We start from the raw sequence: 14,522 nt of genomic DNA, 5'->3' as shown, positions 1-14,522 counted from the left end.
GCTGTGCATACATTATTATGTTAAACATACACTACATAAAATATGTTTCAAGTATAAGTTCTAGATTTTAATTAGATTTATATTAATATAAATTAACAAGCCGAGAATAGTGAGTACTTTCTGAGACGAATATTACAATTGTAAAGTCCGATATGTGTTTGTTATAAGGAAAAGTTTATACTTTTCCAATGTTTGTCTAAAAAAACTGTGACAACAGGTTATCTATTATACCAGTGTTGTATAGGGAATTTAATATTGTCTGAGGTGTACTTGATATGCACGACGACATTTCGGTAGTTGACTCTGCCACCGTCTTCACACACACACACACACACACACATATAATTTACGTGACTGACTGTCATTTCACTGACAATAAAGAGCTTCGCCCATACCACGAGTACATATACCTCGGTCAGTACGTCAAATTAATTCCTTTTTAATTCTTATATTTGATTTTGAGATAATGAAAATTTCTATCCTCTAGAACAGTGCTTCTCAACCGCCGGGCCGAGGCCCAGTAGTGGGCCCTGGCATCAATTATACTGGGCCGCGAGAGGCTCTTCTGGAATTTGTCATTTTCATTTTCTAAGCATTTTTCATGAATAAATATTTTATAGTGGAAATATTCTCAGGAGAACAATATTTGTGACGAGAAGCTCAGACACAGAACACCTAAATCTGTGTAGCAAATGTTAGTGACCAAGCCGCATATTTTTAAACATGGAAGTATTCGTGAACGATCGGGAATTTTCAGACATCCAAATCTTTCAACATTCGGGAAAGGCAATACCGATGTTTATGGCCAGTCATTAGAATTGCCTGCAAGCCGATTACAACAATGGGCGGCATATCCTCTGTTCTCAGAACTGAGCTAAATAACATCTGTGTTGCAAATATCAGTGATCAATCAGCAAGGAAGTATAAAGAAAATTAGCACAAATTAATTTAATGATGAAGAAAGCAGTCTTCTGGGATTTGGCACCGTGTATATGTGGTGTTAACCGACGTTTCGGAGGAACGTATCGCCTCCATCTTCAGGGTAGAAGAAAAAATATAAGAAATCTGCAAGCGAAGAGACCGTGAGAACCGGTAAAAGCAGACTGTTAATGATGTTGGTCTGAGGAAACTACAAAATGCTACAAGATTTCATTAGTCCAGTGATTGATAACTAATTTAAATGTAATTTTATGTTTGTCAGCATGCCACACCGTATACATAAGTGTACTAATACTCTTTATGATTATGCTATAATTAATTACTAATATTACGTTCCCTTAATGCATGAACTTTAACAAAACTGGAAAGGTATTTACGAGTAAATCTGTTGGGACTGGGCCCTCGTCTTATAAAAAAAGAATTTACTGGGCCGCGGTCTCATAAAGATTGAGAACCACTGCCCTAGAACACACAATGTCGTGTTGTCCGAAGAAAGTCAACCGAGGTCTCGGGGGATTATGTCGTCGCCAGCTTTGTAGAGCTTGCTGCCTGCTTCATGCTGATTTCTTGCTCGGTTCACTGTTCAACTCTCAAGATGGAAGCGATACATTTCTTTAAAACGCCAATTGACTTTCACCGAAATATATGACGTTATAATCCGGAGATACAACCCTTCAGAGTCAGCGCTGTGAGAACTTCGAAATCAACATGAATCAGAGATCACTTTCTGATAAAGAGAAATTAATAAACATTTTCTCATGAATAGTCTACTATCTTCTGAGTTGTGTAGCCAGGTAGAAACTCACCGACGTTTCGGAGGAACTTCCTGTCTCCGTCTTCAGTTCTGAAGAAAAAGCTAGGTAAGTAACCAGCATGAAATAGGTACAGAAGTAGAGCTGCTTCAAATTTGTATTTGCAGAAGACGCTTATGTTCTCACGAACATAATGGTAGAAGGAATATACACACATCTTCCATTCAATTATGGTCAGCAAAAAAGTCATCGTGCTGTTCAAACTGACATAATTTTTAATCTCTTTGAAGCGTTATCGCGCATTCAAGATATATTTACCCCCTTCGGAATATATTTACATCAAATTAGTGGTTCCAAACTAAATTTGCAAATCCTTTGGATGAGGAGAGAGGGGCGCTTCTATGATAAGGGATGTGCAATGACGTATGATTTTGTGTGCCAATATTCTTCCGCGACCGCCTATTTTCAAATAATTTCTCAAAAGCATCTTCAAAACTTATTGAACAATATACGAGACTTGAGCAGATTATGCACGTTATTATATTCTGAGGTGTGACGTCACTGGTGGGTAGATGTCTACCAGAGTTTCGGAGGAACGTGTTACCACCGTTTTATGAGTAGAGCACTCCGTTTCTCTGAAACGTCAGTAACTACCTACTGCAGTACGTGGCATCACATCTCAGAAGACAGAAAGGTAAAGTTGTCCCTGTGCTTAACTAATTAAGCACTATGCCATGAAGGCGTATGGGGGAGTGGACCTCGGCATTAGTTGGAGATGAGTGGTCAGCTTCCCGCCCCGGCCGCTTTACCCTCGAGGAAAGAGCCCCTGGTACTCATTGTATAGGAGGTTGGGTGGGCCCCAGAGCCGGTCTGGACGACATGGAGAAGAGAAAGTTCTTGCCCCACCGAGACTCGTACTCCGACTCCTCTGTCCTCCAGCCCTTAGCCAGTCACTATACCGACTAAGCTACCAGAAGACAGCAGTCATTTTGTTCGACATTATATAACCTCTGCTGTTGAAACAGCGTCATTACGTAATGTATGACTCAAGCAACACGGAACTGAGCCCAATCTATTTTTCTACTGAAATGCAAGCAATTTTGACAGGGAAGGTAATCTGTGTGTGAATTCACATTGATAGAACCGGTTTGGTTTGCTCTGTTTCGAGCTGAAACTGGATTATCATACCCACACTTGAGCCTAGCACTTTGGAGTACTTCCCTGGGTTATACGCAAGTTTAAGAACATTCTATATGAGATCTGTTTAACTAATTATGTGCTGTATTTTCACCAATGTGATGGGTCCCCCTAATAAATTGCTTCCCAGTTTTAAAAGGTAAAATGTAAGCAAAGCTGTTTACACATTGATTGTCCAACATGCAAGCACAACGCATAAAGCACAACGGGAAAAGCGTTAGCCGTCTTCCGGTCCTCATTGTTGAGGGCAGTCGGTATCGGTTGGTATAATGACTGGCTTCGGGCTGGACGAAAGAGGGTTCGGAGTTCGAGTCTCGGTAGGGGCAAGAATATTCTCTTCTCCAAGTCGTCCAGACCAGCTCTGGGGTCCACCCAATCTCCTATCCAATGGGTACCGGGGGTTCCTTCCCCGGAGGTAACGCGGAAGGTGCGTGAAGCTGACCATTAACCGGCAACTAGTGCTGAAGTCAAGAAAATGTGGATATATACATCGATTCCCCCACACGCCTTCATGGCGTAGTGCTTGTAGTTAAGTACAAGGACAACTTTGCCTTTTTTCCGAATAAACGTGTCACCGAAATGTACATAAGAATTATGAGGAAAATTTCATTTTCGTCTGTACCGATCTTTACTTTACTTTAGCATAAGTACACATTTTTAAGGGATATAGGATAAAATCTAATGGAGCATGGGCGCCGCAAGAGGGATTGGGGAAGCCAGAAAATTTGCTTGCAGACTTCGGTTTCAGCAGTTTAAGAGCAGTTTAATGAATTGCCTTAGAGTTACGGGTCGGTACGTTAAGACATACTCGTACTGTATATGGCGCCGCTCTTAAAACTAATGTTATTTCTGTTAATAATACTTAGTATACAGGGCACGTGGTAGTGTAGTTGGTTGAGGCACTATTCTACAAGCCGGGACTTCGCCGGTTCGATTCCAGATGAGGTCATTCGATTTTTCAATTGATATAATTCTTCCAGCCGCACTATGGCCACAGGGTCGACACAGCCTCTAATAGAAATCAACACCACGAATCTTCCTGGGGTAAATGGCGGCCGTCGCGTAAGACTGACTACGTCACCGCCATCTGTGAGCCGACTGTATAAAAAATGTGTCAACCTCGACGTCTCACAACCCTATGGGCCTCCACGGCCTGTTACAGGGATATCTTTACCTTCTTTTAAATACTTAATATATTTCCTTATTTTTTTAAATGTTAATGTTTCCAAAAATCCAGGAGGGGATCAGATTCCGGGCTTGCCCCCGCTACAGGTGCGGTAGATGAACTGCGGTGTAGGTGAGATATTTTGCGTTGTTTATTTTCGCGGTGTAATATCAAATTTTACGTAATAATTTCACTTCTTTAATGTCCAGATGCGCCGAGGCTTGCCATGACGCGAGTGAAACCGCACCTGGACTTATAACTGCAGGAAGTGACAATAGGAAACAAAATGTAATATCATACGTTCCACTCTGCTGCCCGCAAGGAAACCTTGACATTTGCAATAACTTGACAAAGCGTAAGTAAGTTAGTGGAGAAAATGTTAACTGGATGACTAACTAACAAACTAACTCCATGCAGCAAACATATCAAGAAAGTGACAGTGACTCCGACACTCAAGAATTTCACCACGTTTATGAAACTTGAAATTTCGTTACCGTGTTCACAAAAGTACAACTGTTAGGTATGTAATAATGGGCACTTAGTAATAGACGTTTTGTTTTCTTTGAATTGAATTAGTTTTTTATGATGTGCTGGATGAAACACAACAAAGAGAGAATCTTAAGAATTTGTGGTCCTCTCAAAGTATTATTACTGCGATCAAATTCAGAATAACGGAGGTGTGTGGCACGTAGCATCGATGACAGAAATAAGAAATTTCTGTCGGAAGATCTGAAATTCAGAGTTCGCTTTGGAGACATATAAGTATACAGGAGGGGAACATAAAAGCGGTTCTTAAAGAAGGTAATGTGAGATTATAGACTGGATTCATCTGGCTTTCTTTTTTTGCTAGTGGGGTGGGACTAAGTCCCCTGTACTGCGGCCACTTCTGGCCTATTGTACCAGCCCCAGATGATAGGTGAGGGTGATTGTGGAGCAATTGGTGGAATGAAGATTGGCAGGGGAAACCGAAATACTCGGAGAAAACCTGCCGTAGCGCCACTTTGTCCACCACAAATCCCATTTTATCAGACCCGAGATCGAACCCGGGCCGCCGCGGTGGGAAGCCAGCGACTAACCGCTTGAGCTATGGCGCGGCCTGCATTCATCTGGCTTGGTAGACAATGTAGTGGCAGGCTCCTGTGAATACGATAATAAACCTTCGAATTCGATGAAAGTGAGAAATTTTTTTCCAGCGAAGCGAGTATTAACTTCTTAATAATAACTGCACTCCACAGGCTATTTAGTTAGTTAGTTAGTTAGTTTGTCATTCAGTTAACTGGTTAATTAGAGTACGTATGGATGTGGCAAAGAAGCCCAACTCAACTCATACTTTTGTAATCAACAAATGTTAGTTCAGAATAGCAAACACGTAAGTAAGTGTCTCTCTTTATTCAGTTAACAGTTTGAGTAGTCTACCGTTGCAGGTTTACTGTCAATTCAAACACGACTTGCGATTGAATCAATTGTTCTACCGGCGACGTAAGCAGCCACAACGTACCAAAGGAAAGTGAGAACTTGATAAGACATTATCATCAGAGAAATATATCTTCGTGGCCAAACTATCATCCTTTCATACATTCTCCACAACCAAACTTGGTAGCGCACACACGCAATACATTGTAGAAGGAATGAGCTTGGAGCTGGTTGCCAAGTACAGTAGTTGTGTGGTAGGTCACTGGACGCTTTTATCTACACATTCCACGCAGCTGAACCTTTAAATCTAGACCTTTCAACCTTTGACAGGCGGGTTGCTCTCAATTTCCGATTCAGTTTTAGCAACTCCGTAAAACATAGTGATTTATACACACACGTATATTCATTGCGTAGCTATAAAAGGAAAATTCTTAAAATTATGTGCAGAATATACACGCAATGGGGCACGCGTAGTTGGCTGAGGCACTACGCTACAAGCCGGAAGGTCGCGGGTTGAAGTCCCGATGAGGTCATTGGATTTTTCCAATTGACCTAATCCTTCCAGCCGCACTATGGCCCTGGGGACGACTCAGCCTCTGACAGAAATGAGTACCAGGAATTAATAAAATAATTTTCCTGGTGAGTATAGCGCGGCCGGGGCGTAGGGCTGACAACCTGACCGCCATCTTTCAGCCGATTGTCTAGATAATGTGGGACCCTCAACGTCTCAGAACCCTATGGGCCTTCACGGCCTGGTACAGGGATAGCTTTACTTTTACTTACTTTACTCTTTTCTTTTCCCCTTGGCACTACAGCCCCAGTGGGACTAGGCCTACCTCCATGAACTTCTCCGTTCACTTCGGTTTTTCTAGATCTTACACATACGGTAGGACTCCTTGGGCGGGTGATCAGCTCGTCGCAAGGCCTCTACCTGTAGACAAACACAGAAAAACGCATACAAACATCCATGCCCTGAATGGAATTCGAACCCACGATCCCGGCTTCCGAGCGAGCGAAGACAGTGCGTGCCTTAGACCGCTCGGCTACCGTGACCGGTTACTTACTTTACTTTACATACACGTAATTCCGTGAGGGAATTTATAATGCGTATCATGAACTAAGTTAAGACATTTGAGCAATCCCACATGCCACTACACGAGTCAAGGAATTCCGCCCCCCATCCCCCCCCCCCAACTTCGAAACTTCGTCACAGTAATAACACGAAATTTGCAGACAGTGTGACGAAAAAAGTCACCGGTGTAGTAATTCTTGAAACAGTTTTATTTAATTTACTGAATTACGTGTTCAGATTGCTGTTAATTAGACGTCATGTCAACAAGAGGCCACTATAATTTTCTTTCCTTGGCACTACAGCCCCAGTGGGCCTATGCCTACCTCCATGAACTTCTCCGTTCACTTCGTTTTTTATAGATCTTACACATCCGGTAGGACTCCTTGGGCGAGTGATCAGCTCGTCTCAAGGCCTCTACCTGTACATAAACACAGAAAAACGCACACAAACCTCCATGCCCTGAGTGGGATTCGAACCCACGATCCGGCTTCCGAGCGAGCGAAGACAGTGCACGCCTTAGACCGCTCAGCTACCGTGACCGGCTGGCCACTATAAATTACCGTATTTACGCATGCATAGGCCGCGTGCGTGTATAGGCCGCAGTACAATTTTCAGAGAGAAATTATAGAAAAAATAATTTTCTTGGAATATTATTTCAGGAGTAGAAATAATATAATATATAATATAATATAATTTTTTTAAATGAAGTGTGATTTCGAATATTTCGAATATAAGCCGCACCCCAGTTTTCCTCTTGAACTTTTAGCAAAAAATGTGCGACCTATACATGCGTAAATACGGTAATTTGCATTTAATGAAGAGCAAAACGGGGGAATGTGCAGTCCCAGGAAGCGGCTTCGTTCATCTGCGTTGCTTCGCCGTCCCTGGGTTTATCTCAATCCACTGTACGAACTGCTTCCCAAACCTGACCAAAAGAAGGAAACGGAACAGAACAACACAATGGAATTTCCCATTCTTCTTCTTCTTCTTCTTCTTCTTCTTCTTCTCTATCTATCTCTTTTTGTCGTGCAATAAGCGCCGCATTTTAAATCATGCGCATATCGAAAATTTCAATGGCAACGGGTTTTCGAGATGAACACGATCCTTCTGATACTGACGCCGTGCAGTCCGGTAGAATTTCGGAGGAACGTGCTGCCTCCATCATCAGTGAGAACCATTTTTAGATTGTAAGTATTCCGTCTATAAGGCAATAAAGTCAACATTTTATTAATGACGCTAAAATACATTTAATACAATAAAAGTGTTTGTTAAATATTTTAAATGTCATTCAATATATACATTCATTCCTTGTTGCTATATGTTTCGGCCACACATGGGCCATCATCATGCAACACTTATTACTGGGCAGACCACTGCACTGTACACTTTGTCTTCCGTTCCCTTAGGCGCATCCTTGTTTTTGTTGTTAGCTTCTGTCGTAGGATATTTCCATCTTATATTTTTGGCGGATCTTACAGTGTTTTTATGTCGTTTATTTTTGTTGTTTATGCTTTACTGTTATCTTCCCTTGTCTTCTTCAACGAAGAACAAGCAAGCAACAAACAAGAAGCAAGCAGGAAACGTTGCTTAACTGGCTCCCTCTTCGACTCTGAAGTTAGAGGCTGTACGATCTTCCGAAACGTCTGGGACTTATACCGGGACTACACTGTGTCACATACCAGAATAAACAACGTTCCATTGTTACTACTAGGAGAACCTCCATTGGAGAATCATTGCTTCTTGCAGTGATAAAGTTTATGAATGACTTGAGTTTAAAGACTATACATACTATTTTTAAAATTAACCACGAATCAAGAAACAAAAACTGTATAAATAAGATTCAGAAATTTGTGACGATCGTATATTAAAACAACTGTTGTGTTTTTGGACATTACACAACAATTGATTTCTTATGTAAGCAGTTACAGAACAATGTAAATGGGAGTGGTGGGAGTGGGGGGTTAAGGGTAATGCGCATGCGCTAAATTGCAGTATCACTTGATTACAACAGCTAAATAGGAAGGTCATGGCAATATCGTAATACTTGTTTATTACAATTATAATAGTCAAATGAGGGCAGTACTGACTGTTAGGTATATTTATGTCTGTCGTGGCATAATGGAACAAGCAGCTGAGAGGAAACGGAGGTTTTTACTGCTCTCAGTTCGTGCCACGACCCAGCCGACAGCAGCTGACACCCGCCGGTGCTTCTCATTGTAACACTCGGCCCTTCTGTAGCCACGCAGAGACCTGAGACTGCTCTGTGCTACAGGCAACAAGACGTGACAAAGTACGTTATATCTCTTCCGTGTCTGTGGTGACATGTTCATCTCTTAGTTAAGGCTATAGGTATATTTTGTGGTGTGAAGGAAAGCAAGAAGGTAATGAGTATGTTTTATTGATGTTTGTTGGCAACGGTAACGAACCAAGTTCACTCTGAATAGTTGCAGATGAAAGATTACAGCCGACTATATTGCTAGATGTGAGGTGTGAAGTATTCTCAGCGTTGACTATGAAAATTAATGCCTTTTGGAGTGTGACAGCATCTAGTCTGATAGATCGTTAAAAAAGTTTCGGAAGAACATTCTGTCTTCATAGTCAGGGTAGAAAAATAGTATTATACCACATTCCATGGCGTCACATCCCGGAAGGCAGTAATGGACGAAGCAGGTTCGCGTAGCTTTGAATTTGAGACTGATAAATTTGGATAGTTTTGTGGGTTTCTTTTCTCTGTGTAAAGTAAAAAAAAGTAAAGCTATCCCTGTAACAGGCCGTAAAGGCCCATAGGGTTGTGAGACGTTGAGGGTCCCACATTATCTAGACAATCGGCTCAAAGATTGCGGTGAGGTTGTTAACATTACGCGCCGGCCGCGCTTTACTCCCCAAGAAAATTATTTAATTAATTCCTGGTACTCATTTCTGTTAGAGGCTGAGTGAACCCCAGGGTCATAGTGCGGCTGGAAGGATTAGGTAAATTGAAAAAAAAAAATCCAATGACCTCATCGGGACTTGAAACCGCGACCTTCCGGCTTGTAGCATACTGCCTCAACCAACTACGCTACCGCGTGACCCCCTTCTTTTCTTTGTGTAGATATTAATATTGTCAACCGGAAGAAATGACAGCTCAGCATTCAGTCCTCTCAGCTTCGAAACCATTGTACGTATATCCTCAGTTCTCATCGTGTAGCACGTACACTACAGTTAACTTAAATTTTGAAATGCGAACTAAACTGGCATTCAAACCGAGCCTACAGATGTAACGGTGACAATTTAAATTTAAATTCGGGAGGATCCTGTTCGTGTCTCGGCTGAATTGTCGCATATCCTGACATTAATTAAAAGATACTTAAATGTTAAATATTCTTACTTTACCGGTCACGGTAGCCGAGCGGTCTAAGGCATGCACTGACTTCGCTCGCTCGGAGGCCGGGATCGTGAGTTCTAATCCCACTTAGGATATGCATATTCAGTGTTTGTGTGTGTATGCGTTTCTGTGTTTGTGTAAAGGAAGAGGCCTTGCGATGAGCTGATCACCCGCCCAAGGAGTCCTACCGAATGTCTAAGATCTAGCAAACCGAAGTGAAACAGATTTTCACGGAGGTAGGCCAAGGCCCAAATTGGGGCTGTAGCGCTTAAGAAAAAAACATATTCTTACTTTAGTTAGGTGGATAATGTGAAAAAGAATCTTAGATACGATGGGATGGTATGGATTGGAGTGATTTGGCTCAGGATAGTGAACAGTAGAGTGCTCTTGTGAACACGGCAATCCTTAGTGTTCCATAAAATGTTGGGAAATTCTTGAGTAGGTGCACAACTGGCGGCTTCTCAAGAAGGGATCAGCTCTATGGAGTTAGTTAAATCTTCTTACTTTCTTTTTCTAGGTGAAACTAAATCCCGATATTAGTTGGGAAATAATGGAAAGAAAAAAGTGAATCTGCAAACTTAATAGTGAATGTTGTTTTAATTCAACATCGCAGAAAATATTGTAATTACCTTCAATTTCATGTGAACTACTTAATATCCATACTGTGTGACAATTTAACGCTTTGGCTTTAAATCTTTATAAAAATAATGGCCAAGTCGGGCAAGGTTACGGCAGTGCTGGCCTGTGTGGCGATGCTAAGCGTCACGACGCTCGCGGACACATTCAAGCTACTGATTGTCCACACGAACGATATGCACTCTCGGTTCGAACAGACCAGCAAGTCGTCTGGGGTGTGCTCTGAGCAAGAAGCGGCCAAGAATCAATGTTTCGGCGGGTTTCCACGTGTTTCGGAAGCTGTCACCCTGGCACGTGCAAGAAGTAAGATGGAGAACACGCAGTCTCTGTTCCTCATTGCTGGAGACATCTATCAAGGGACACTTTTCTACACTATCTACAAATGGAAGATTGTTGCCAAGCTCACCAACATGCTGAGACCTGATGCCATGGTAAGCTCAAGTTTATTTTGGTTTTCCTATACTTAGGCAACATGACAGAAGCCAAAGACGGGGAAAAAATATACAAAACTAAAATTTACCTATGGTTATACACGAATGTGAAACTTGGTCTCTGACATTAAGGGGGGAACAAAGACAGAGGGTGCATGAGAACAGGCTGCTGACCATACCTCCATGACTCTGTCCCCGAGATCTCGACTGACGAAAGGGGTACAGTAACTCGACAGTAAGAATATGTAATTGAAGCGAAGAAGGTTTTAAGAGATCCGTCCTGCCTCTTAAACCATCCAAACAACCGCTTTAAAGCTTAACATCTCTGTATTTTGAACGTAATTTCTATTCCGTGATTTCATTTTATTCTCATAGGGAGGGGGACAGCGAATATTTCCCTATACAGCATTAATGGACTGGTCAATGTAATGAATACGCGTTTTATTCTCCGGGGTAGAACCTATATTTTTAAAATATTACTTTGGTCAGCTGCATGCCTCGAAGTATGAAATGTGGATATCCATCTGGTCTGTATAGTCGTCAACGTAACAGTGGCCCTTGTAAACGTGGCACTGAACCTTCTGGCTCTATAAAAGCCTGGCAATTTCTTGACCAACCAAGAGACTTAAAAGGTAAAGGTATCCCTGTAACAGGCCATGGAGGCCCATAGGGTTGTGCGACATCGAGGCTCACATTTTCCAGACAATCGACTCACAGATGGCGGTGAGGTTGTCAGCGTTATGCGCCGGCCGCCCTTTAGCCCCAGTAAGAATACCGGTACTCATTTATTTTAGAGGCTGAGTCGACCCCAGGGCCATAGTGCGGATGGAAGGATTATGTGAATCGGACCTTCCGGCTTGCAGCATAGTGCCTCAACCAACTACGCTACCGCGTGCCCCTAACTAAGAGATTTAGTTACTAAACAGCAATCCTGTTCCGAGTTGGTTCTTTAAGACTAAGATAGCAGAGGAAATACGGATATATTTTGTATCTGACTTTATTTCATGGGCCTATCTGACACGGCATAGCTCACATCTTCATGATAACATTAATACATTAGTTTGGGTGTGGTCATACAATCATGGGGATTAGAGGTAACGACGGCACGGGGAAGGCAGGCTAATTTACATGATAAGGTCTGTGAGATATTTGCACGAAATGCGTGAAATGTAGTCATTAAGGGAAGATGGGTTCCGCTTCTCCTCGTATTACTGTAAAAAACTATCCCTGTAACAGACCGTGAAGGCCAATGCGGTTGTGAGGCGTCGAGGCTCTCACATTTTCTAGACAATTGGCTCACAGATGGCGGTAGGATTGTCAGCCTTAAGCACCGGCCGCCATTTCACCCTATGAATCTTCCTGGAACTCATTTCTGTTACCCCAGAGACATAGTGCAGCTGGAAGAATTAGGTACATTAAAACAAAAAGCCACATCACAGGGACTCGAATCCGCAATCTTCAGGTTTGTAGAATTGTAGCATCAAAGGAACGGAGAACAACATGTTGCCAGCCCCAGACACGCTGGGGCCACTCCACTGCCCAATAGCTCCTTCATTATTTTAGAAAAATTTAGTATGAGTGAAGTAAACAAGTGTGGACTTGGTCCACCGAACTTATGTCTTGTAAATTTCCACACGAAGACAATGTACAAGGCAAGACTCAGAGCCTAACTGGGAGATATGACGTCAGTTACCGGATATAAATGTGCTTATAAACTCTCCGTAATTACAGGAGAGGGGGGATACTTTCGAAAACTTCGTTGTGGGCCGTCTCCATGCGACTCAGCTACGCGAAGTGGCCTTTGAAATTTTTGCTCGCAAGGTCCTGGTCTTGTCTTCATATTATCACCACTAGTTGCATCAATTTCATCTTGTTTTCTTTTAATAAATCCTCATATAGTTAACTGCTCTGTAGTCTTGGGCTATCACTCTTAAACGGTGTGAACCTCAACTCCACAAATAAATTTACCTTGGCTTCATCGGACTTCCATCCCCGGCTTGGAAGATCTCAACCAACTGTACTACGGGATACGACAGAATTGTGCCTCAACCAACGACGCTACCGACTGCCGCCTGTATGATTTAATGGCGTAGAATATTATGATAATCAATTAATAACACATTGGAAAGGATGTCATAAGGAACAGAGCCCTCTCTTATTTTAGGATGTCATAGGGACCAGGCACCAAGCCCTCCTGTTATTTCAAGCTGTCAAGACCCAGCGATAACCACGAACTTTTAACATGCCACAGGATAACTTATTAGTATTGGGTATGGCTGCAGGGTAAAATCACGTACAGCTATAAACCTTACAGCCCTTCAACAGTATAAACAAAGCGTTAGTGAGCAGTACTCACTAATTGCGAGGGAGGTAGAGGTTATTAGTTTTTATGCTTATGACTGGGTCAAAGGAGTGGGAATACACAACACATTCCTTTGAGCCAAGGCATATTTTAAACTTCTTCCTGAGGACAGTCGACAGTCAGCAGCCAGTGGTGTAAGTCGTCTGTTCGACTCACTTAATAAATCTATCCTATCTACCAGACTGGACTTTGAGTTTTTCTAACTTCGATTGGACTTCGCTCCACTCCACATCCTGTTCGTCACATGCAATTTCCTGGCAATCCGGTAAAACACACAACTACCGGCGATCCACGTAATTTTCGGACATACTCGCAAGAGATCTAAATTTGTTTGTATGGAACGACAAGACTGCTCCGTCCACCTACCACTTTGTCTTGCACGTCCACCCATACAACAAGGACAAAAGCACACCACACCTAAAGACATACGCAAAATATTACTAAGAAAGTCCTTATTTTTAAACCTTAATGTGTGGATGTGCTTTGATATAACTTGACATAAAGTATCGTTTGGATATCTTCTACACGCTTACATTTACTTTCCTCTGTATCTTCATTCAGTCGAGTTAATCACAAAAGATCCACAGCTCTTAACAAAGGACCAATACTGGTCTAAGTGCATGGGGAAACCCACCCTCTCTAATAACTAACTAACTAACCCAGTTTGCAATAGCTTTTTAATCAAATCAATGTTACGAGAGAAGCAAGTCAATCAGAAATACCTGCTACTTCTGTTCTGAACATAACAACGTAATAAATTTAATACAAAACCAGCTTTCCCACTCTGTAGCCAGGCATGTGTCTACTCATAGACGAAGGCCCAAAATCTTACGAAAATATACTGCCTAGTCTGGGTTACCGCTTATCTCAGAGAGCGATGATAGATTGTAACGTCTTTACCCGGCGCCGGTGGGGGTGGCAGATCCCGCCGCCGCCGCGTACTTGTTACTAAAAAACTCTCACTAGTGCCACCGAGAGTCCGGGGTTCGTCTTGGTGCAGGAGCTGACGCTAAAGCCCAAGATTAAACAGACCACGCTCCACACGTTGATAATATTAATAACCAAGTTTATTGAAGAAATGAAACACTAGAAAGAAATACAGTAGTTTTACATTTAGAAAGAAAGAGTGAGACCCTCGCGTCAGGCGAGCTGCCTTGTGTCTGCCTAGCCTCGGCTTTGTCCCGAAAAAAC

The 14,522-nt window shown here is 42.3% G+C and overlaps 1 protein-coding gene across 2 annotated transcripts in view; it reads left to right on the top strand.

The window, feature by feature from the left end:
• Window positions 1-8,591: 8,591 nt before the first annotated feature.
• LOC111875565 (protein 5NUC) overlaps window positions 8,592-14,522 on the top strand; it is a 51,039-nt gene continuing 45,108 nt past the window's right edge. The window contains exons 1-2 of one of the 2 annotated variants that reach the window (XM_023871908.2): window positions 8,592-8,828; window positions 10,420-10,969. In XM_023871908.2, the coding sequence (XP_023727676.1) occupies window positions 10,610-10,969 (360 nt within the window). In that variant the 5' untranslated portion in view covers window positions 8,592-8,828; window positions 10,420-10,609. Of the gene's footprint in view, window positions 8,920-10,419; window positions 10,970-14,522 lie in introns of both variants that reach the window. The other variant, XM_023871909.2, reaches the window with a different exon arrangement.

The sequence above is a fragment of the Cryptotermes secundus genome, unplaced genomic scaffold (genome assembly GCF_002891405.2).
Source record: "Cryptotermes secundus unplaced genomic scaffold, Csec_1.0 scaffold1251, whole genome shotgun sequence".
NCBI classification, from domain to species: Eukaryota; Metazoa; Arthropoda; class Insecta; order Blattodea; family Kalotermitidae; genus Cryptotermes; species Cryptotermes secundus.
Note: the sequence above shows the minus strand (reverse complement) of the source record. Positions and strands in the feature narration are given on the sequence as shown.